The following is a 23,789-nucleotide window of genomic DNA, read 5'->3' as shown; positions in this document are numbered from 1 at the left end:
CAATGTGCACTTAGTGGAGAGGGTAGGTTCTCATTTCATGGTACCCTTAGGCAGGGCAAGCTGGCTCCACCAACAGGAGTGGATGCTCATTGTCTGGTCAGGCGTTGTCTTTGTTCTATACCGAAAACAGCACTGGATTGGCCTGTTGCAGTAAAGACTTATCAGTGGGCCATGCTGTATTGAGATGTTTTTGCCTACTTGAAGGAAAATGTAGCTGAAATACATTTTGCCCCCCCCATTTGTTGAATAATTTCCATTTACTGCTTCAGAGCCATGTCCTGCCCTTTTCTACTCTACTGTATACCCCTATGAGGCTCCTCCATGCTCCTGTGGCCTCTGGCTTCCAGTTGGGTTCAGCCAATTGGCAGGGGATTGGGGGCAAGGGATATTTATTCCCTGAGCTTCTTCCCTGTGGGCAGGGTCACAGATTCTGCCAGGTAGCCTGTACTCAGCCTCCTGTGTTTCTAGATTCTGGTAACCATTCCTTCCAGTTATTCCTTCAGGCCTAGGGGTGGTCACAGACCCAGCTGCTACTAAGCCTGAAGCACCATGGTTTAGAGATATACTCCCTTTAAGGGCCACTTGTCAATAGTCTCTGTAGTGCACTCTCCTTTACATCTTGTCAATAGTCTCTGTAGTACACTCTCCTCAGATGCCCTGTGAGTGTACCATCCTTTACCTGCTAGGACCTGACTGAATCGCCATGTCATATTAGCCAAGCCTGGGTGTTCCTCGCTTGGTTTTGTTTTTGAATCTCCTTCCCCTTGTCAAAAACTGATGCCCAAGCCTTCAGCAGGACAGGTATTGGGTAGTAGGTGAGGGAAGGAGTAGAATGCATGAAGCTCTCTGCTTGGCAACGTCCTTTAAAAATCCAAACAGAACAACTGAAAGAGAATTAAAAAGAAAAAAAAGGAACTGTAGAAACCTAAAATTGCAAAGGACACTGGCAGTTGTTTGAGGAGGGATCTGGTCGCTGCCTAGAGCTGCATCCTGAAGACCACTTCCACATCTACAATATCATTACATAAAAAAGAAGTTTGAAGCTCTAGTCTCTTCCTCTTCTTATAAGGACACTAATCCTATCATGGGTGCCCCCACTCCCATGACCTCATCTAAACCTAATTACCTTCTAAAGGCCCACCTTCAAATACCATCACGTTGGCAGTTAGAGCTTCAACATATGAACTTGGGGGTGGGGGGCACAAATATTCAGTCCATAAAAGTGCCTGACATAAGGACAACACTCCATGGTGGCTGAGTGTGACACCCATACTTTACTTGGATGCATCACATGGATGGTGACTGGCTGGTGCAGTCAGGTTCTTTTCCTTGGGGAATTTGAATAGGAAGTTTACCATTAGTCAGTCTGTAGTCCCAGCAGCCTGTGGGAGCAGAGACCAAGTAGCTGAGTCACTGTAACATGGTAGATAAAGCACCAGAGTAGGAAAGAGCAGATACCACCTGCTGAGGGAGGCCACCAGGAGATGGGTCACTAGAGAATGTGGTCTCCCTACTGACCTTCCAGTTCATACTCCAGCAGGTCCTTTCCTTGGAATAGCCCCTAGATTACTTTAGGCTTGTTTAGCTACAAGTCCAGAAGAAAAAGAGTTTCTCTTTTCCAATAAAAGTCCAAGATTTGAGCTGGAGATTATTGAACTGCAGGGTCACATGGCCATCCCGAGTCAATCACTGTGATGTGGGTGATGGAACTCTTTCACTATCTGGGCTGGGTCACATGCCCACACCAGGAGCTTGGGAGTGGGGTCTGTCCCACTTGATATGTAGGATGCTATTATCAGAAGAAAAGAAGAGGGATGTTGGACTTGCCAAAAGAACAAACCCAGGTCATCGAAGCCCATTTTGGTTTCTTACCGCCTGAAAGAACCCATCGAACACAGCTACCATTCTGAGAAGTATTATAAATCCTCTCTATTCTCTATCATGTGCTGACATCTGGTACTGTGGCCACAACTGAAGTACTTGCAGTGACAGCAAGCCTACTGTATCTCCATGTGGGTAGCCTGATGTGCTGTTGAACAGCCCACATTGTCAGTCCTTTAGCCTGGGCCCCAACCTGCCGGTTGCCAGTTCTCCTCCGTTCTGTTTCTGTCCTACGTAACAACGTTCCCAAATGTCCTCCCCCCTCCACATGACAGCCTTTGAATTCAGAAGACAGTTAACAATGAAGAATAATTACAGGGAAATTAAAATCCAGCAATTTTTTGCTGGAAGGAACATATTTTCTCATTTACCTACATGTAACATCAAATAACTCACTCCTACTCAATTGAAAAAAAAGGCCCCAAGCCAAAAACATTAGGAATCCAAATATCTTTCCTCCCCTTCCCCCACATGGAAGCTTTGCTAACAAACAACCATATTGCTATAAATAATGTGCTGTGCTGTTGAGTGAGTGACCACTGGGCCTAAGCAATGGTGTTAGATGTGGAACGGCAAATCCCCCTCTGGATGTGGAACACAACGGCCGTTTATTACAGACAATCCAGTCTGACTAGCAGGGAAGTGGAATGATTCTGCTTCCAATTGGTTTTTGTTTAATGATTTCTCACTTCAAACTGTTACTTAAAGAGTTACAAATGGGTTAGTTGATCTGTAAATGAATCTAGAAACACCTGAGGTATAAACCAAAGAACGCTCTTGGGATCTAGTGATTACTGCAGAAGCAAACCCTGGCAGAGCCTCCTGTACCTAGGGAGTTTGCCTAAGGCTCAAAGTGAGAAGACTTCAGTGACAAGAAGCTAGTGCCCCAGCCATTATCTCTGGACACCTTGTCCATCTGCTCAGACCCCGCTTAAGAATACCCAAGTCACACTCTGATAGGCAAGGAGACTTCCTAAGCTGATAATGTGAGGTCCCTTTAAACCCAGAAGAGTTGGTCATTGTGGGACATGGAATGTTCTTCCTGGCAGGACAGTCTGGGAGGCTCGAGGTCAAAGGTGACAGCTCACTGGGAGCCTTTCACATCCTGCAAATGTCCATCAGTGGTCAGAAAGAGGAGTTGTTACTGACTGGCCTCTTCTGGTTCTAAAGCCCCTAGTTCTGCTCAGGGCACGGAAGAAGCCTGTAAAGGTAATCCGTCCACTTCCTAAATAAAAGGTTTGGGTAATCATTTAGCTAGTTCAGAGTTCCAGCTCCCCATCAGAGCTGGTCTTCCGGCCATTCTCCAGGTTCTTGCTGCTCTCCTCTGAGTTGTCCCTTGCTCACCTGGTGCCTGTGTATTCCAAAGCTGTCTCACCTGGTCTTTGGGGGATTCTGCTGCACCTTGTGTCTTTGACTGCAAATCTTGCACTGCCTGGGCGCAGCTCTGTGCTCTGTGACCTCTTGTGTGCCCTGGAGGCCCTGATGATCCTTGGCTGCTTCGTTGCCTCATTCCACAACATGGGTGACTCTGTGAGGCTGCCTCTAGCACCACGCTCTGCCATTGCTGCTCTGCCATCCCTTCAAGCCGTACCAGACCCAGGGTCATGCCCAATATGGAACTTCTTTGGGATACCTTGGACTCTCCCTCCACCTAGGTAGGGTTTCTAGTATCTCAGCCCTATGATGGAGGAAGCACAGACTCTTCTGGGGAATCCCACAGAAGCTAAACTCATTATGCTTCCTGATCCGGCTTGAAACTCTTCTCAGTGACTTCCCAGACCTCTGACCTCTGACTACTATGGCATATAATAAATTCTATGTTCCAACCTCCAGTTTTTCTTCTAATATAGAAAGGGAAGTCTGGGGCTTAAAAAAAACACACTTTCTCTCTCAACAAAGTCATGCTTTGTTTTTTATTAAAAAACCCAGCTTTATTGATATATAATTTCTATACCATAAAATTCATGCAAAATAAATGATTTTACCCAATAATTTCAGTGTATTTATAAAATTGTACAACCATAATCAAAATTCAGCTTTAGAATATTCCCAAAGCCTGAAAAAAAATTTTTGTGCCTATTTGTAGTTAATTCCTGTTCCTACTCCCAGTCCCAGGCAACCACTGATCTGTTTTGTCTCTATAAATGTGCCTTTCTAGACCTGTCATAAAAATAGAATTACATAACGTGTAGCCTTTTTGTCTAGCTTCTTTCACTTAGCTTAGTGTTTTTGAGGATGATTCAGGTTGTTGCATGTATCAGTAGTCCATTCTTTTAATAGCTGAATAGAATTACATAAATATAGCACTTTTATCCACTTACCATTTGATGGACATTTGGATAATTTTCTGGTTTTAGTTATTGTGAATAATGCTGTTATGAACATTCATGTACATGTCTTATATATGGCCATATGTTTTCATACTTGGAAGTAGAATTCCTTGGTCATATGGTAAATTTGTGCTTAACATTTTTGGAAACTACCAAACTATTTTCCATAGTGGCTGTACTATTTGACGTTCTCAAGAGCAATGCATGAGTGTTCCAGTTTCGCCACATAATCACTAACTCTTGGTATTATATGGATTTTAAAATATCATAGCCATTCTAGTGGTTGTGTAGGAGTGTCTCGATTTTTTTTGTGCATATCCTTAGTGACTAATGAGATTGAGCTTCTTTTCTTGTGTTTGTTAACCACTCATATGCCTACTATATTTCACTTGGTAAAATGTTTATTAAAATCTTTCACCCATTTAAAAAAATTGGGTTGTAAATCTTTCTAGTTAGTTACTTGTGTTCTTTATTTTTCTGGATACAAATTCTTTACCAAGTGTATGATTTGCAAAATTTTTAAACCAGTCTATGGCTTGTCTTTACATTACTTAATGATATTTTTTTAAGTAAAATGATTTTTATTTTTAGGAAGTCCTATTTATTTTTTCCCTTTTATGGACTGTGCTTTTGGTGTCACATCTTTGCCAAACCCAAGTTCACAGAGATTTCTCCTACCTTTTCTTATAGATGATTTAGAGGGGTTTTGTTTGTTTGTTTGTTTTGCGGTACACGGGCCTCTCACTGTTGTGGCCTCTCCCGTTGCGGAGCACAGGCTCCAGACACGCAGGCTCAGCGGCCATGGCTCACGGGCCTAGCTGCTCCGCGCGGCATGTGGGATCTTCCCGGACCGGGGCACGAACCCATGTCCCCTGCATCGGCAGGCGGACTCTCAACCACTGCACCAACAGGGAAGCCCTGATTTAGAGTTTTAGCTCTCAAATTTAGGTCTATGATCCATTTGGAGTTGATTTTTGTACTGTGTGGGGTAAGGGTCTGAGTTCTTTTTTTGTTTTTTGCATGTGAATATCCAATTGTACTAGCAGGATTCTTTGAAAAGACTATCCTTTCCCAGTTGAATTGTTTTGGACACAATTGCTGAAAATCAATTGACCATAGTAAATTTTGAAATCAGATAGTGTAAGTCCTCTAGCTCTTCTTATTCAAAATGTTTTGGCTATTTAAGATTTCTGCATTTCTATATAAATTTTAGAATAAGCTTGTCATTTTTTACAAAAAATCTTGCTGAGATTCTGATAGGGATTGTATTGAATTTCAGTTTGGGGAGAATTGCCATCTTGACAATACTGACTATTTCAATCTGTGAACATGAACATTATTTAGATGTTTAATGTCTCAGCAATATTTGTAGTATTAAGGATATGACTTGAACTTTTTTTGTTAAATTTATTTCTAAGTTTTTTATTTTCTTTGAATAAAGAGAATAAAAACATCTCTTTGATGTTACAAATAAATTTGTTTTCTTAATTTTGGATTGTTCATTGCTGGTATATAGAAATATAATAGATTTTTGTATATTGATCTTTTATTCTGTGACCTTGTTAAATTCATTTTGTACTTCAAGACTAACTTTTTTTGTTGATTGCCTTCCTCTCTGTTAAATAAATATTTCAATTCCTTTGTTGACTTTTAAAAGCTATTTCTTTCAGTTATTTTCTTATTGATTGCTCTAATGATTACAATATGCACTTTTAACTTTTCACAATCTACTTCAGAATAAAATTAACTTCATTCTGTTAAAACATAGAAATTTTGCTTCAATATAGTTCCATGTTCCGTTCATTCCCCATCTTTTGTACTATTACATATATACATACATATATATTATATATACTATTATATACCATATATTATTACTATATGTACTATGATATATAAATGTATAAAATATTTAAATATATATTATATATATTTATATTTTATAATCCCAGCAACATAGTGTTAAAATTATTGATTTATACAGCATTATATCTTTTACTATTATATCCAAATTCCCTGTAAGTAATTTACGGGGAATAGAAAGTACTTTGGTTTAATATTTTCAGAACTATCCTTCCATTTTAGAGACTGGTCCACTTTGACCTCAGTGACCATTCTGCTGAATCAGTTCCTGACTATCTTGTCTCAAGTTGTCCAGACTCCAAACTTCCTTTTTAATGATCAGTGCTCAGTCCTTTTGGATTAGATGTCATTCCCGGCTCCTTGGTCTTATCATGAGTCATATGACTGAAAGCCTCTTTTTTCATAACTGAGTCTGGAATTCAAGTTCCAGCTGAACTTGAGATGCTCTAGTCCTGGACCACATAATGCTATGACTACCAGATTCCAAAATCTCTGCTGACATGATGGTTCAAACTTTTATTGAAAAGAAAGATAAACAAAAAACCTTGATCTGGAATATGGTAATAATAGTAAAAAACCAGCCATTTCTTGGGGTTTTATCATTGCCTTGCTAGTTCCTCCATAGCTCGTATACCTCATAGCTTCCATCCTACTTGTTCCATTGCCAGTTGACTGTGTTATGCTGCTTCTACCTCCCAAGTAGTCCAGGCACCATTATCTCACCCCCACCCCCTGCCCAGGCCAATGCTCCTTCCAGAGAGGCCCTCTATTTAGCGAGCCATTCCATTCTCACCATGGATGTGATGATTGATGAACTTTTCCTATGGATCCTTTACGTGTGAATCTCTATGTCTAAGCCAGTCCTGTCATCCCTGGGCAAAGAGCTTCTGTGTGGGGCATGGGCAGGCCCACCTCCCTCATTTGACCGAGGAGAACTCTTCTTGTTCCTCTCTTCTCACCCCATCAAAGAAACCACTCTCAGATGAGAGCTGCTCAAACGTGTACTCTGAATGCCTTTACATCCCCATACAGTCTCAGACTGTTTTGTTGTATTTTCAGTTTTACTCTCTTGTCAGATTGGAAAGCAAGTGCAATCCACAGCCTTCTCCTCTCCCCATCTTTCTTCTATCTTCCTCCCACTTAAACCATGCCTTTCCCAAGCTGACTACAGTCAGTTGAATGGGAAGCCCTCAAAAGATATGTCCATGTCCTAATCCCTGAAACCTATTAATGTGACCTTATTTGGAAAAAGTATCTTTACAGATGTAATGAAGTTAAAGATCTTGGAATGAGATCACTATTACCTAGGTGGGACTTAGACCCAATGACAAGTGTTCTTATAAGAGACAGAAGAGAAGACACAGACACATGGAGGAGAAGGTCATCTGAAGGTAGAGTCAGAGACTGGAATAATACATTCCCAAGGAATGCTGGAAGAGGCAAAGACTGAATTGTCCCCTAGAGCATAGCCCTACTGATACCTTGATGTCAGACTTCTGGCCTCCAGAATTGTAAGAGAATAAATATTTGTTGTTTTAAGCCATCAAGTTTGTGATGATTTTTGATGGTAGTCCTAGGAAACGAATACCCTGACCTTTTCCCAAACCTGACCAACTACCTCCCCAGGGAGTTCAGTCAGCAGATTATGCTCAAGCTTTGTGTCTCTCTTCCAAATCAATCCCTATGTTTGATTTTTGCTACAATTTTTTCCTTTCCGCAACCCCTTATTTCTACTCCTTTGTCAATATTTCTAACATCTGCACAGAAATACCATATTACATTTCTCCCCTCTTTCATTTCATCACCGTGGAACTATGTAAAAAACAAGTAAAACGGTAGGGCAAAGGGTGAATGCAGAATACTGGGGAAAAACAACAATTATCAGAGATGTCTTAGAAGTTTCAACATAGTGGTTTGATTTCTAAATAGCAGATTTCCACCCAGTTCTGGCACTACCCCAGGGGTTAGTATAAATCCATTTATTCAGTCAAGGGGAATTAGTAAAGCACTCCTCTGCACAACTGTGTGATAGGATGGTTGAGACATGTCCTTTTCTCATAAGAAGCTCAGCTTGCTTTAACTCAATTAACTATGGACTTCCATAGGTTCCTTCCTTTTAGTAGAGGCCAACTCCAGGGAGGGTCATCCAGGCTTAGGTTGGGAGAATTCATAGTCACTCTTACCAAAAGTCCCTTTAATAGTCCATGTTTAACTACTGCTGTCATTAGTGGAGCAGACCACTTCTTGCCTGCCTTCCCAGCAGGAATCCAAAACAGATCTGTAGAGAAACAAATAAACAGTAATTTAATTTGCTAACTGTTTCTCCACATCAGTCAGCAAAGCTTAATGGTCACATCTAGGATAATCTGCTCCCAGATACTTGTGTGTTAAAGATTAAGCTGAGTTGGCTTAGTGGCATTAATCCCACAGTACTGGGTGCTGTGAAATAAAAAATTAAAAAGTCATCAGTCTTTCCTCCCTGATAAGTACACCTACAGGCTCCTCATGCTTCAATCATCACTTCTTTTCTCTAGGTACCACTTTTTTTGTTCCATAATACAAAAATAATATGTATTCATAGCAGAAAATCATATACTATCAAAATAAAGAAAATAAAAATTATCCGTAGTTCTACCACCCACAGGTAACTACTGATAGTATTTGGGTATATCTAATATATCCAATATAAGAATATATTTGCATATATCTTTTTGTTTATCTGCAGAGATAGGTAATATTTATTTCTGTCAAAATAGGCTCATACTGTGCATATTATTTTGTGAACTATTTTTTCAGCTCACAGTGCATTGTGAACATTTTCCCATCTATCAGAACTGGCAGTAGGAAGTATCATTCCTCCATCAGCAGGTTTTACCTTATGGCTGGCCGATTCCAGCGGTCTCCTACTTGTCTTCCTGTATTGAGTCTCTTATATCTCCAGGCCACTCTATTGGCTTCCAGATGGATCTTCCAAAAATACTGCTTACACCCTGGATCAGAATCTTTGATGAACTTTCTACCTTCAACTTCTCCCAACTGCCCCGAAGGGGGAGTCTTCACCCAGAATTTTATTCCAGGCTGTTCTCAACAGACTCCAATTGATTTATATACATTTGTTTTGCATAATTTCTTATGTAAATCCCTTTTTCAAACAAGGTGCCATCCAAAGTTATTAGTCATTATTCTCCAATAAGCTCCTCCACCTCCTCATCTTTGCTACAGCTGCTTCCTCTGCTGATGTAGCCTCTCTCCCCTACTCTCTTTCCTTGCCTGGGAGCTTCTCTGTACTCAATCTTTCAGATCTTTTCTGACACCACCATAGTGTCTCTAACTGCCACAACTCCCAATGATTGCTCCCTCTTCCTCTAGAGTGTGTATTGGCTATACCATTGTCCCGACATATAGGGTAGGCAGTAATCGTCACTGAATGTCTGTACATGCCCCAGCCAGGAAGGGAGCCCTGTGAGGAGGCACTGAGTCCTCTGACTCTTTGCCTCATAGAACTTGTCAAGTGAACAATGAAAAATGCATATTAATGTGGTGAGCAATGCATGGTGAGGACAAATAATTGACTTAAGGATAGGTAATGTCCAAAAATGAAAAAACAAATGAACAAATGCCAAGTGATAGCATGAGGTAACTGATACATACCTTGAACAGTATTCACTTACATAGAACAACAACAGCAACATCAATAACAACCACCACAAAACTATGTGTAGAAAAGTAAAAACCCAAAAACCAAGATGCTGTTGACAAAAATCTTAAAAATTGGAAGTCTTGATAAATGCATGATTTCTTTTTCTTTCTTGCTGCCATGTCTCACTGTTTCCTCTCAGCTGAATTTGTGATAAATTTATAATAGATAAAATAACTTAAAATTTTTATTTTATTTTACTTACAAGAGTAATGCATGTAAATTATAAAAACTTCAGACAATACAGGCACTTGATGGAGCATAAGGTGAGAACCTGATATGTATATCGTCCAAAATGAGTTGCATTTTAAATGTGATGAAAGCTTGAGGAGTCTCTTACAAGAACTTCCTGTGATCTGCCACAGGGAAAGACTTAAATGAGAAAGAATCCCGTAGGATCTTAGATCTGCTCTTTTATGACATCTTCCCTTTGAAAATGAACAGAATAAAGAAGTGAAAGAATACATCTTTTATAAAAATATATTAGATATTATGCCGTAGAGTGACGTGTAATAATGGCTTTTCTCACCCTAAGAAGACCAACAGATTTGAACTGAAACAAGTGAATTTTTACCCATTAACATATTTTTGGAAAGACCTTCAGTTTGCTTATTTTTCTCAGCCCCATTGGGCAGTGGTGACTTTATGTGGAAAGCTCTTTTGGAGTCTGATTCACTTCTCAGTTTTGGAGGAGTGAAGATGAATGCTTATGTAACTCCACTGAGTTATAGAATACTGAGTTGAGAGCTCAATTAACTTACATGCTGAACAAAGGCTAGCTTTTTTTTTCTTCCTTTCTTCTGAAATGAGTAATGGATGTAGAAGCCTTTGGCACAATGCCTGGCACATAGTGGGTGCTCAGAAATCCTTCCCTCCTCCCTCCCTTCCTTCCTTCTACAGTATTTTAGATTTAAATTGCCATGAAATAAGAGTTTATAATAAACTATCTTAGAAATCATCAATTCTTTGAAGCACATAGTTTTCCTTTGCTGAAATAGTGACTTAGTCTCTAGTTGCTCCCGACTGTGTGACCATCAAGATGTGGTTGTCAATGCCTGTAAGTGTGCACCGCACACTTAAAGTGTGCACCTACTTTCAGAGTAGGTGTCAACAGCTTGGAATAAACTCCCAGAAACTAGTTGAGCACGTTTTTTAAAAATTCCTGGGGCTTCCCTGGTGGCGCAGTGGTTGAGAGTCCGCCTGCCGATGCAGGGGACACGGGTTCGTGCCCCGGTGTGGGAGGATCCCACATGCCGCGGAGCGGCTGGGCCCGTGAGCCATGGCCGCTGAGCCTGCGCGTCTGGAGCCCATGCTCCACAATGGGAGAGGCCACAACAGTGAGGGGACCGCGTACTGCAAAAAAAAAAAAAAAAAAAAATTTCCTGCATTACCAACACAACTGATGACTGTGTGGAGAGATGTGGACATTGATGACTCTGAATAAAACATCCAGAAGCATCAAAATATGAATGTGAGGGCTTCCCTGATGGCACAGTGGTTAAGAATCCGCCTGCCAATGCAGGGGACATGGGTTTGAGCCCTGGTCCGGGAAGATCCCACATGCCGCGGAGCAACTAAGCCCATGTGCTGCGACTGCTGAGCCTGTGCTCTAGAGCTCGTGAGCCACAACTGCTGAGCCCACGTGCCTAGAGCCCGTGCTCCACAACAAGAGAAGCCATCGCAATGAGAAGCCCACGCACCGCCATGAAAAGTAGCCCCCGCTCACCACAACTAGGGAAAGCCTGCACACAGCAACGAAGACCCAATGCAGCCAAAAAAAAAAAAAAAAAATCTGAATGTGAATACATTTTGGGAATACTTTAACCAATTTATTGTCCTTACATTTTCTTTTGTATGTATGTACAAGAATGAAATTTGGGGCAGAAAAATGTAAGTCTAAAAAGACTCTTGATAAATTTAAAATTGAAAGTTTGAGGGATGAAAAAAAGCATTGTGTTGTAATTAATTGGCCACAATTTCTATTTTAGTGGTGTACAAAATAATGATGTATCTTGTGGTTAATGGTATCTTAAATTGGATGAAGTATAATAATTCTAACTATCTTTGAAAACAAATTCTCTGTGTGTTAAGCTCTTTAGGAAAATCTTTTACCCAAAGACATGGCAAATATTTCTGACTAGCTTGTTGTATTATAAGGCAATGGCAGAAATTATACTAATGGCTAATAACTTAGGAAGAACTAATGACGTTTGTAAAAAAAATAAATAGGCCTTCTGTCCCTATTTCCTCCCAGCTCTACATCCAGGTTCCAGACAAGCTTATGAGAAATTACTTTCCATGAAGCCTGAGCAAAATAGTCTGAATTGTGAATTTTTTATTCTTCCACACCTGCTTCCTATAGCACTATGGTACCTTGCCTTGAATTTATAAAGTGATGGATAAATATTGGAGATCTGGCTGATACATCTGATGTGTCAGAAGTTTCAAATTAAGGAAGTGTCAGTGACTGAGGGTATAGTTTAAGTGTTCATTGAGAAGCTTAACTATTCTTTAACTATATTTGGTTTTGGACTGTGGCCTGGAGTATGAGAAGATTTGTATTGAGCCTGTCCTCAGGGCTCCTGGTAGGGGTTCTCTGTTGAAACTTTTCTTCCAGGGAAGCGGAAGGGTAGACATCTGGAAATTTCTTCTATTCAGCATAGCCTTGAGTGTTTTCTTGTTCTTTTTTTGTTTTTTCTACGAGGACATAGTAACATTTATTTATTTATTTATTTATTTATTTAACATCTTTATTGGAGTATAACTGCTTTACAGTGGTGTGTTAGTTTCTGCTTTATAACAAAGTGAATCAGCTATACATATACATATATCCCCATATCTCTTCCCTCTTGCATCTCCCTCCCTCCAACTCTCCCTATCCCACCCCTCTAGCTGGTCACAAAACACCGAGCTGATCTCCCTGTGCTATGCGGCTGCTTCCCACTAGCTATCTGTTTTACATTTGGTAGTGTATATATGTCCATGCCACTTTCTCACTTTGTCCCAGCTTACCCTTCCCCCTCCCCATGTCCTCAAGTCCATTCTCTAGTAGGTCTGTGTCTTCAACTGGCCTCTCAATTTTACTTTCTCTATTATTGGCCTCTCAATTTTACCTTCTCTATTATTCCAAAACCTGTGCCTGTGCAAATGTGGGCCCATGCTAATTTTCATGGCTGGTTCAATTTGTCAGAATGTAATAAATTGTTCTCCAAACCCACATGTTAAGTATTTCTAATAAATAGGAAACTCTCACCCTAAAAATTTCTCTTTTAATCACAAATAATAGGCACATAAAGTGGCTTGCCATCTGTACATTTGCATGTTTAAAATTCTTCAGATATTAACAGATTCTTTTCTGTTTTGAATGAATCCAGTTTTGCCTGGCTGCATAATTAAATGCTTCCAGGCTCCCACAGGCTGTGGTTTCCAGTGGAATATAAACCATAAGTTTCTAAGTGGACTCAGCACAAGTCATTTGGTTCTGACTTTATCTATGGGAAATTAGTCAAACAGAAATTTGCCAGGTAACTGGGAAATTTTTTTTTCTTGAGTAATAGGAATAAAGTATTATGAAGTATTTGAAAGGTTGATAAAAAGGTATACTTAAAAGCTACCAAGCGTGGCTGATTTAATTGTACTGAAATTTTTAGACTTTCAATATTGAATTTCTTTCCCTCACTCATAGTAAGACTAGGACTTCCTTCAAATTATAGTCATAAAATGGCACCATTTAAAGCCCTTCTCAGAGGAAGTCCTCGCAGTGAGGAGCAGTATGCACAGTGGTTAAGAACCAAGTCTCTGGAGGCAGGCTACCCTGAGGTAAATCCCAGGTCTCAGTTTCCTGCCTGCGTCACCTTGGGCAAGTTATTTAACTTCTCTGTGTCTCCTGTTTTTTCATCTGTAGAATGGAGTTGGTAACATAGCACCTCCTCTTGGGATTATGTGAGGATTAAGTGAGCTAATACGTGTAAAGTGTTCCTAAGAGTTCCCAGGACATAGGGAGTGCTGTGTAAGTGTCACTGATATTGGTAATTGCTGAGGTCTCTGGGTGAGCTTGTTTGGGAGGAGGTTAATGACTTCCCAAAAGCCTGCTTTTAATAAATTGAAATGGATGCTGATCAGTTACCAAGTGCCTGCTGTGGGTCACGCACTATTTCATGCCATTCCCACAGTCATCTGGAGAGGAATGTTCGGGCACCCTGTTTTTCTATGAGGATAGGGGTACAGGGAGGTTAAGCATCCCCCTCAGTGGCACATGGGAAGAAGAGGCAGAGCAGAGCTGGGATTCACACCCAGCTCCAACTGAGCCCACACCCTAGAGTCCTCCTATGTTACCATAAAGACTCTATGGACGAGCATGAGAAGACAGGGTGCAAGTTAACCAGCCTGGGTCTCTTCCTAACCAGCTCTGTCACCATGACCCAGTGACCCTTTGATATAAATGCCATAGAATCCCAAATATCAGGTAATGAATAGAGACCAACTGAGACCCAGGCAAAACTGCAGAATAAGTGATAACTCTGTGTAATCTTGCAACTTCCACATCTCTCTGTAAAAGCACCTCAGGGAATCTTATAGCACAAGAGAGGATCTTGGAAATAAATACATATCCCTCTCCTGTTTCAGGTGAAAGAACAGAGGCATATGGAATGGTAATAACACCCAAGGTCACAGGCAAAGTGACAGAGCTGGGTTTGCAGCAAGGCCTAGGCCCGCCAATGCAGGCCTATCTCCATTGCCTCATGACATTTCTGAGGTTGCCGATTCTGGATGCCCAGGATAAAACAAGCTCGTAAAAGGGTGAACTGGCAGAATAAGGAGATCATTAAGAACAAGTACTAGAAGTGCCTTGAAAACCACTACCTCTTGTATCAAGAGTCACCAGGTAGAGGCTTCATGACTTGGTGGAAAGGAATAAATGGGTTGTATTTGGAACTCTTCTTTGGAGCACATTTGTAATATTTGCTTAGGATGTGTAGAGTGGCATGATAATGATATCCATCATGGCCTAATAATGACTTTTAGGAGCATTTCTTTGGAGAATTCCAATAGTTTCTCTTGACCAATAATATAAGAATTAAAATAAAAACAATATTTATAGCTGTATTAGTTTGTTAGGACTGCTGTAAGAAAATACCATACAATTGGGTGGCTGAAACAACAGAAATCTTTTTTTTTTTTCCACAATTCTAGCAGCTAGAAGTCCAAGATCAAGGTGTCAGCAGGGTTGATTTCTTCTGAGGCCTCTCTCATTGGTTTGCAGATGGCTTCCTTCTCTCTGTGTCTTCACATGATCTTCCCTCTGTGAGTGTCTTAGTCTCCTTTTCTTATAAGGACATCAGTCATGTTGGATTAGGGCCCACTGTAATGACCTCATTTTACCTCAATTACTTTTTTAAAGAAACTATCTCTAATACAGTCACATTCTGAGATACTTAGGGGGTTAGGACTTGATATGAATTTGGGGAGGGCCCAATTCTATTCATAGCAATAGCTACATCTATATCTATATCTACATCTATATTTATATCATCATTTGTGTGTCTTATTTGAACCTGAAATAATAATAGTGAGAATCCTCCAAATCCTATTGTGTGACAATGGAAAGATACATATTTGAAATTTAATTTTCCCAGCTTAATTGGGATATGGCCCATTAGCACAAACTTAGGAGGAATGAGCATTCTCACAGCAACCATTATCTAATTTCTGGGCCCCTGAGACCTACTGCTCCATTGATGCTGGGAAGGGTGAGTACAGCTGTGGTATGTCACCAGGCTGCTCGCTGGCTGTCAGAAAGCCCATGTAGGGTCAGATCTGGAAAGGCTCACTGTGGGCAGCCAGAAAGAGGCACTGTGAGCGTTCCTCTGGCCTCAGTCCTTTGACTCTCTTTGAGGCATGTACTAAAGGTGGATACTTGTCTATACACAAGAGGTGCAGACATGAATGTGGGGCAGTTATTGGTACCTTTCAAGTGAGCAGCCTGTGCAAAACTAGAAAGTGCAGGGTTTTCTTTTTCTTTCTTTTTTTTTTTTAAAGGATTCAAGTTTATCTAAGATTTTGGCATCTTCCCATACCCCTTCCTTTCTCACTTCTTCCCTCTCTCCCCGCTAAGCTTCCTTATCTCCCTCTCTCAATTATTTATAGAGTGAGGGCCTGCTCTAAACAAGGCACCTTGCTTGGTCCTGTTGGGGCTGAGTAGGTGACTCAGAAGTGCTCTGCCTTGCATGTTTTATTCTGATAACCTAGGCCCTGTTCTGGTCTTGGTTATGCTTTCAGGTGTTGCTCTGCTAGTTCTTGGCAAAGCCACTCAGTTAACTGTGTGCAGACCTCACACACCCTGAAACTCTCCCTCCTCCCTGTAGAACTGGCAACTCTCATACCTCAGCCCATAGCTGCCTTCCCACACCTCCTCCCCCTCAGTCAGTGCCTAAGCCAGAGCCACTGGCTCTTGACCCCTCTGGCCCTGTGGTAATCACCATGCTCCGTCTTGCTTCCCAGGATGCTTTATCCCCACCCCCACCCCACTTCTGAGCTGTTCATTCTGATTCCTCCCACTTCTTCCTCTTTTCACTTTGACTATTTTCCTGATTCATATTGATCATCCCCGATGAGCCAGATTAGCATGAAAAAAATAAAAGTTCTAATGATCTGCTTCCTCTCTGCCCACTGTTGTTTATTCCAGGGAAAAAAGCTTTGCTTCAGGAACTACTTCCTTGGAGTTGAGGGTAAAAAAAGGAAGCCTAGGTTCATTTGTCCCTTTCTACAACCCTCACCCCATCCTGAAGTTACTTTCTAACCACTGAACAGTAGGCAGTATATTTATTTTTTAAAATAAGGAGTGGGAAAAGCATGGAAGGTAGAGGATGAAATTCCATAATGTAATTTAAACCTCACCTTCAGGTTATAAGATGTTATGATTCTCTAGGCAAGAAACACAAGAGAAGGAAAAGACCTACAATAACAAACCCAAAACAATTAAGAAAATGGGAATAGGAACATACATATCGATAATTACCTTAAATGAAAATGCATTAAATGCTCTCACCAAAAGACACAGTCTGCCTGAATGGATACAAAAACAAGACCCATATATATGCTGTCTACAAGAGACCCACTTCAGACCCAGGGACACATACAGACTGAAAGTGAGGGGATGGAAAAAGATATTCCATGCAAATGGAAATCAAAAGAAAGCTGGAGTAGCAATTCTCATATCAGACAAAATAGACTTTAAAATAAAGATTATTACAAGAGACAAACATGGACACTATATAATGATCAAGGGATCAATCCAAGAAGAAGATATAACAATTATAAATATTTATGCACCCAACATAGGAGCACCTCATTACATAAGGCAAATACTAACAGCCATAAAAGGGGAAATCGACAGTAACACATTCATAGTACGGGACTTTAACAACACACTTTCACCAATGGACAGATCATCCAAAATGAAAATAAATAAGGAAACACAAGCTTTAAATGATACATTAAACGAGGTGGACTTAATTGATATTTAAACGACATTCCATCCAAAAACAACAGAATACACATTTTTCTCAAGTGCTCATGGAACATCCTCCGGGATCATATCTTGGGTAACAAATCAAGCCTTGGTAAATTTAAGAAAATTGAAATTGTATCAAGTATCTTTTCCAACCACAATCTATGAGACTAGATATCAATTACAGGAAAAATCTGTAAAAAATACAAACACATGGAGGCTAAACAATACACTACTAAATAACAAAGTGATCACTGAAGAAATCGAAGAGGAAATCAAAAAATACCTAGAAACAAATGACAATGGAGACACGATGACCCAAAACCTATGGGATGCAGCAAAAGCAGTTCTAAGAGGGAAGTTTATAGCAATACAGTCCTACCTTAGGAAACAGGAAACATCTTGAATAAACAACCTAACCTTGCACCTAAAGCAATTGGAGAAAGAAGAACAAAAGAACCCCAAAGTTAGCAGAAGGAAAGAAATCATAAAGATCAGATCAGAAATAAATGAAAAAGAAATGAAGGACACGATAGCAAAGATCAATAAAACTAAAAACTGGTTCTTTGAGAAGATAAACAAAATTGATAAACCATTAGCCAGACTCATCAAGAAAAAAAGGGAGAAGACAAATCAATAGAATTAGAAATGAAAAAGGAGAAGTAACAACTGACACTGCAGAAGTACAAAGGATCATGAGAGATTACTATAAGCAACTCTATGCCAATAAAATGGACAACCTGGAAGAAATGGACAAATTCTTAGAAAGGCACAACCTGCCAAGACTGAACCAGGAAGAAATAGAAAATATGAATAGGCCAATCACAAGCACTGAAATTGAAACAGTGATTAAAAATCTTCCAACAAACAAAAGCCCAGGACCAGATGGCTTCACAGGTGAATTCTATCAAACATTTAGAGAAGAGCTAACACCTATCCTTCTCAAACTCTTCCAAAATATAGCAGAGGGAGGAACACTCCCAAACTCATTCTACGAGGCCACCATCAACCTGATACCAAAACCAGACAAAGATGTCACAAAGAAAGACAACTATAGGCCAATATCACTGATGAACATAGATGCAAAAATTCTCAACAAAATACTAGCAAACAGAATCCAACAGCACATTAAAAGGATCATACACCATGATCAAGTGGGGTTTATTCCAGGAATGCAAGGATTCTTCAATATATGCAAATCAATCAATGTGATCAACCATATTAACAGATTGAAGGAGAAAAACCATATGATCATCTCAATAGATGCAGAGAAAGCTTTCGACAAAATTCAACACCCATTTATGATAAAAACCCTGCAGAAAGTAGGCATAGAAGGAACTTTCAATAAAGGCCATATATGACAGACCCACAGCCAACATCATCCTCAATGGTGAAAAACTGAAACCATTTCCACTAAGATCGGGAACAAGACAAGGTTGCCCACTCTCACCACTCTTATTCAACATAGTTTTGGAAGTTTTAGCCACAGCAATCAGAGAAGAAAAAGGAATAAAAGGAATCCAAATCGGAAAAGAAGAAGTAAAGCTGTCACTGTTTGCAGATGACATGATACTATATATATAGAATCCTAAAGATGCTACCAGAAAACTACTAGAGCTAATCAATGAATTTGGTAAAGTAGCAGGATACAAAATTAATGCACAGAAATTTCTGGCATTCCTATACACTAATGATGAAAAATCTGAAAGTGAAATTAAGAAAACACTCCCATTTACCATTGCAACAAAAAGAATAAAATATCTAGGAATAAACCTACCTAAGGAGACAAAAGACCTGTATGCAGGAAATTATAAGACACTGATGACAGAAATGAAAGATGATACAAATATATGGAGAGATATACCATGTTCTTGGATTGGAAGAATCAACATTGTGAAAATGACTCTACTACCCAAAGCAATCTACAGATTCAGTGCAATCCCTATCAAACTACCACTGGCATTTTTCACAGAACTAGAACAAAAAGTTTCACAATTTGTATGGAAACACAAAAAAACCCCGAATAGCCAAAGCAATCTTGGGAACAAAAAATGGAGCTGGAGGAATCAGGCTCCCTGACTTCAGACTATACTACAAAGCTACAGTAATCAAGACAGTGTGGTACTGGCACAAAAACAGAAAGATAGATCAATGGAACAGGATAGAAAGCCCAGAGATAAACCCACGGACATATGGTCATGTTATCTTTGATAAAGGAGGCAAGAATATACAGTGGAGAAAAGACAGCCTCTTCAATAAGTGGTGCTGGGAAAACTGGACAGGTACATGTTAAAGTATGAGATTAGAACACTCCCTAGCACCATACACAAAAATAAGCTCAAAATGGATTAAAGATCTAAATGTAAGGCCAGACACTATAAAACTCTTAAAGGAAAACATAGGCAGAACACTCTATGACATAAATCACAGCAAGATCCTTTTTGACCCACCTCCTAGAGAAATGGAAATAAAAACAAAAATAAAGAAATAGGACCTAATGAAACTTAAAAGCTTTTGCACAGCAAAGGAAACCATAAACAAGACCAAAAGACAGCCCTTAGAAGGGGAGAAAATATTTGGAAAGGAAGCAACTGACAAAGGATTAATCTCCAAAATTTACAAGCAGCTCATGCAGCTCAATAACAAAAAAACAAACAACCCAATCCAAAAATGGGCAGAAGACCTAAATAGACATTTCTCCAAAGAAGATATACAGATTGCCAACAAACACATGAAAGAATGCTCAACATCATTAATCTTTAGAGAATTGCAAATCAAAACTACAATGAGATATTATCTCACACCGGTCAGAGTGGCCATCATCAAAAAATCTAGAAACAATAAATGCTGGAGAAGGTATGGAGAAAAGGGAACACTCTTGCACTGCTGGTGGGAATGTAAATTGATACAGCCACTATGGAGAACAGTATGGAAGTTCCTTAAAAAACTACAAATAGAACTACCATATGACCCAGCAATCCCACTACTGGGCATATACCCTGAGAAAACCATAATTCAAAAAGAGTCATGTACAAAATGTTCATTGCAGCTCTATTTACAATACCCAGGACATGGAAGCAACCTAAGTGTCCATCAACAGATGAATGGATAAAGAAGATGTGGCACATGTATGCAATAGAATATTACTCAGCCATAAAAAGAAACGAAATTGAGTTATTTGTAGTGAGGTGGATGGACCTAGAGTCTGTCATACAGAGTTAAGTAAGTCAGAAAGAAAAACAAATACCGTATGCTAACACATATATATGGAATCTAAGAAAAAAAAAGGTTACGAAGAACCAAGGGGTAAGACGGGAATAAAGACGCAGACCTACTAGAGAATGGACTTGAGGATATGGGGAGAGGGAAGCTGTGTCACTGAGCTGTGACAAAGTGAGAGAGTGGCATGGACATATATACACTACCAAACGTAAAATAGATAGCTAGTGGGAAGCACTCGCATAGCACAGGGAGATCAGCTCAGTGCTTTGTGATCACCTAGAGGGGTGGGATAGGGAGGGTGGGAGGGAGGGAGATGCAAGAGGGAAGAGATATGGGAACATATGTATATGTATAACTGATTCACTTTGTTATAAAGCAGAAGCTAACACACCATTGTAAAGCAATTATACTCCAATAAAGATGTTACAAAAAAAAAGATGTTATGATTCATGTCTGGAATGGAATTCAAAACAGGTACCTATTCTACTTGAAAATTTCATTCCTACAACTTAATTTGGGAAGAAGTGGTCAGAACTGCTGTCTCTCTCTCTCTCTCTCTCTCTCTCTCTCTCTCTCTATATATATATATATATATATATATATATATATATATATATATATATATCTCACATTGACACAGCCACAGTGTGTGTTCTCCTCACCCCAGCCAATCTCTGGGAAGACAGACCTTCTCCTCTCCAGCTAATCAAATTCATGTCCCAGGCAAAGTCCCACAGTCTTTGAGGGCTGCCTGGTTATCCATGAGCTCTTTGAGGTCTAGCCTCCATCTAAGCTATTTTGTATCCCAGCAACAAGCAGTCAGGTACCTAATTAGGATTCAGTAGAAGTGTAGGGAAATGAGGAACTTTCTCTAGCCTCCTGTAATCACTCCCCTGCTTAATTCTAGTGTACTTGGTGTCGGTACCACTCATTTAAACAATAATGTACCTCTGACATTGTTAATTAGCCTCTTTAAGACTGATTGTTTTATCCTTCCCATCCAGGTTGCCAGTTCCTTGAGGAGAAGGATAGTGCTATATTTTTTTCTCCATATTTCTCTCTAATGCCTAGTACAGAGATGGTGCTCATAAATATTGTTGATTTAAACACTGTTCCTTTTTGCTTGACAGCAGTTTCTGTTGGAAACCACCTTTAGAGAACTGATTGTGCAGAAGGCACAATTTTATTGTAAGTACATCTATTAAAAAACTGTCTGACTTCTATGCATTTCAAACGGAGAGAGAAATCGTTATCCGCCAGTTGGTTTTTAGTTTGGTTCAACCACATGTACTGAGGAGTTGCTTTGCACCTGCTACTGAACCAGGCAATATTCCTGTCTCACAGGAACATTCCAAGATGACAGGAGGTGTCTTGCTGCCTACCCTTGCCCTGGGGATAATGCTTGTCCTCACCAATGGGTCATAGATGACCAGCAGGCAGTGTACACAGTTCCAGCCACCTGACCTGGACCTTCCTGGATGGTGACTTGGACCTGCAGCTTACCTAGTGCGGCCCCCTTCTGGGTGGTGCCAAATTGCTGCCTCCTCGCCCATCCTTCACCCTCCTTGGGGAGCCAGAAGAGATTTGGCAGTGAGTTAGGTGACTTGACTCTGAAAAGTCTGCACTGTGTCTTTTCAGTAAACTTCAAACTTATCGGCTTAAGAAGTAATGTGCAAAGGGGAAATAAATGCTGGTAAGGCTAATAACAGGGATTTCAAGCTGTGTTTTAACAAACCAGTCACAGAGTATTCACGTGTTCATTCACTGGCATGTTCCGTGGCAGGAGCACCCCCATCCTGCCTTCCCCCGGTCCCAACAGTTGTGCCGCCGCGGGATTTGGTCTGAGCCTGGGCAGAGCCCCCCTTTAAGAGCAGCCCTCCAGCGTCTATCACAGCAAGAGTCTGGTGGAAGTGATTCTTGCCTTCGCGTCGCACACAAAGGCGAGGAGCTCTTTAAAGGGACCTTCCTGCTCCTGCGCGCAGCTGCTAACCCGTGTTGGTGCGGACACAGTGACCCAGGCTTCCGCCTGAAAATGAGTGGGGAGGGGTCTTGAGGAGCCCCCACGACCTCCCGGAGTGGGACAGGGAGGGAGCTGACAGCCGGAGTGGCTGGAGACCACCGGTCTCCGGGGAGCGGCTTGCGATTAGCTGCTTCTTGGGATGCTCAGCGCGCCGGTAGAGCATCCTGCCTGTGGTCCAGAGGGTGCGGGCGGCGCATCCTGCAGTATGCCTGCGTGGATTTGAGCCATCGCCCAGAGGCAAGCCCGCATTCAGACACCGCGGACAGGCTCCTGGCAGGGCTGCGTGCAGTCAGCACAAATGCTTAGCTCCAGGCGTCTGCCTAAGCCTCCCGACTACATGGATTTGGCTGTTTAATCAACCGAGATTACTGCCCGGGAAGATTTGCCAGCCTGATCCGCGCTCCAGCTGCTGTGACAACTTCAGGGCTAGCTGTTTACTTCTCTCGGTGCCTGGGACTCTGTCCTGCACCGCAGTCACTGCTGCCACTTTCCCTGGCTCTGAAGTCAGCCGCGAGGACTCCTCTGCCCCGAGGAAGGGGGAGCAAGGAGGGGTTAAAAGACAAGCAGACCCTCTCAACTGCTCGACCTCTCTTGACTGCTTGTGTTCCGGCGTTCTGAGAGGGACCGTGCACTGCCCGGGGAAGCAATGCAAGTCTCCATAGCCTGCACAGAGCATAATTTGAAGAGTCGGAATGGCGAGGAGCGACTTCTGAGCAAGCAGAACTCCACCGCCCCCAATGTGGTGAACGCAGCCCGGGCCAAATTCCGCACGGTTGCTATCATCGCACGCAGCCTGGGTACCTTCACCCCTCAGCATCACATCTCTCTCAAAGAGTCCACCGCAAAGCAGACTGGCATGAAATATAGGTATGGATGTAAGATTCTCTCTGTCCCGGGTTTCCGTGTTCTATACAGGTGCAGTGGAGACAGTTCAGCGGTTTTGAAAAGTGACTTACTCATTGGTGGGCTGCTTAATTTAGAACTCTCAGGTGCCTTTAAAATAGCTCCTTAGGAAAACCCAAGGTGGTTGTGTTGTGTTGTGTATGTATAGGATTTAAAAACTGTGGCCCATTTTGTATATTTTAAAGTGTTATGAACACCTTAGGAGCCGTATGACTTCCAGTCTGCAGAGAATAACACAGCTGCTGGAAACTGGTATTGAGATCAGGGCAGCTTTTCAAGAGCAAATGTGCTTGTCCTATTTTATGGTATAGACTGTAGTTTTTGTGATTATACTATTAAAAATAGTTTCTATCTAGTACTGTA

General features: G+C 41.0%; 1 protein-coding gene across 6 annotated transcripts in view; it reads left to right on the top strand.

Annotated features, from left to right (window-relative positions):
• The window catches only part of KCNAB1 (potassium voltage-gated channel subfamily A regulatory beta subunit 1), a gene marked incomplete at both ends in the record, with an annotated part of 412,699 nt that overhangs the window by 124,728 nt on the left and 264,182 nt on the right, over positions 1-23,789 (top strand). For 3 of the 6 annotated variants that reach the window (XM_079704950.1, XM_079704948.1, XM_079704951.1), the window contains one exon: positions 23,170-23,390. The exons of the other annotated variants lie outside the window; for them this stretch is intronic. In XM_079704950.1, the coding sequence (XP_079561076.1) occupies positions 23,170-23,390 (221 nt within the window). Of the gene's footprint in view, positions 1-23,169; positions 23,391-23,789 lie in introns of those variants that run through there. 6 annotated transcript variants of the gene reach the window in all.

Source organism: Hyperoodon ampullatus (genome assembly GCF_949752795.1).
Source record: "Hyperoodon ampullatus genome assembly, chromosome: 5".
Taxonomy (NCBI): Eukaryota; Metazoa; Chordata; class Mammalia; order Artiodactyla; family Ziphiidae; genus Hyperoodon; species Hyperoodon ampullatus.
The sequence above is the reverse complement of the archived record's forward strand: the minus strand, read 5'-3'. Positions and strand labels throughout refer to the sequence as shown.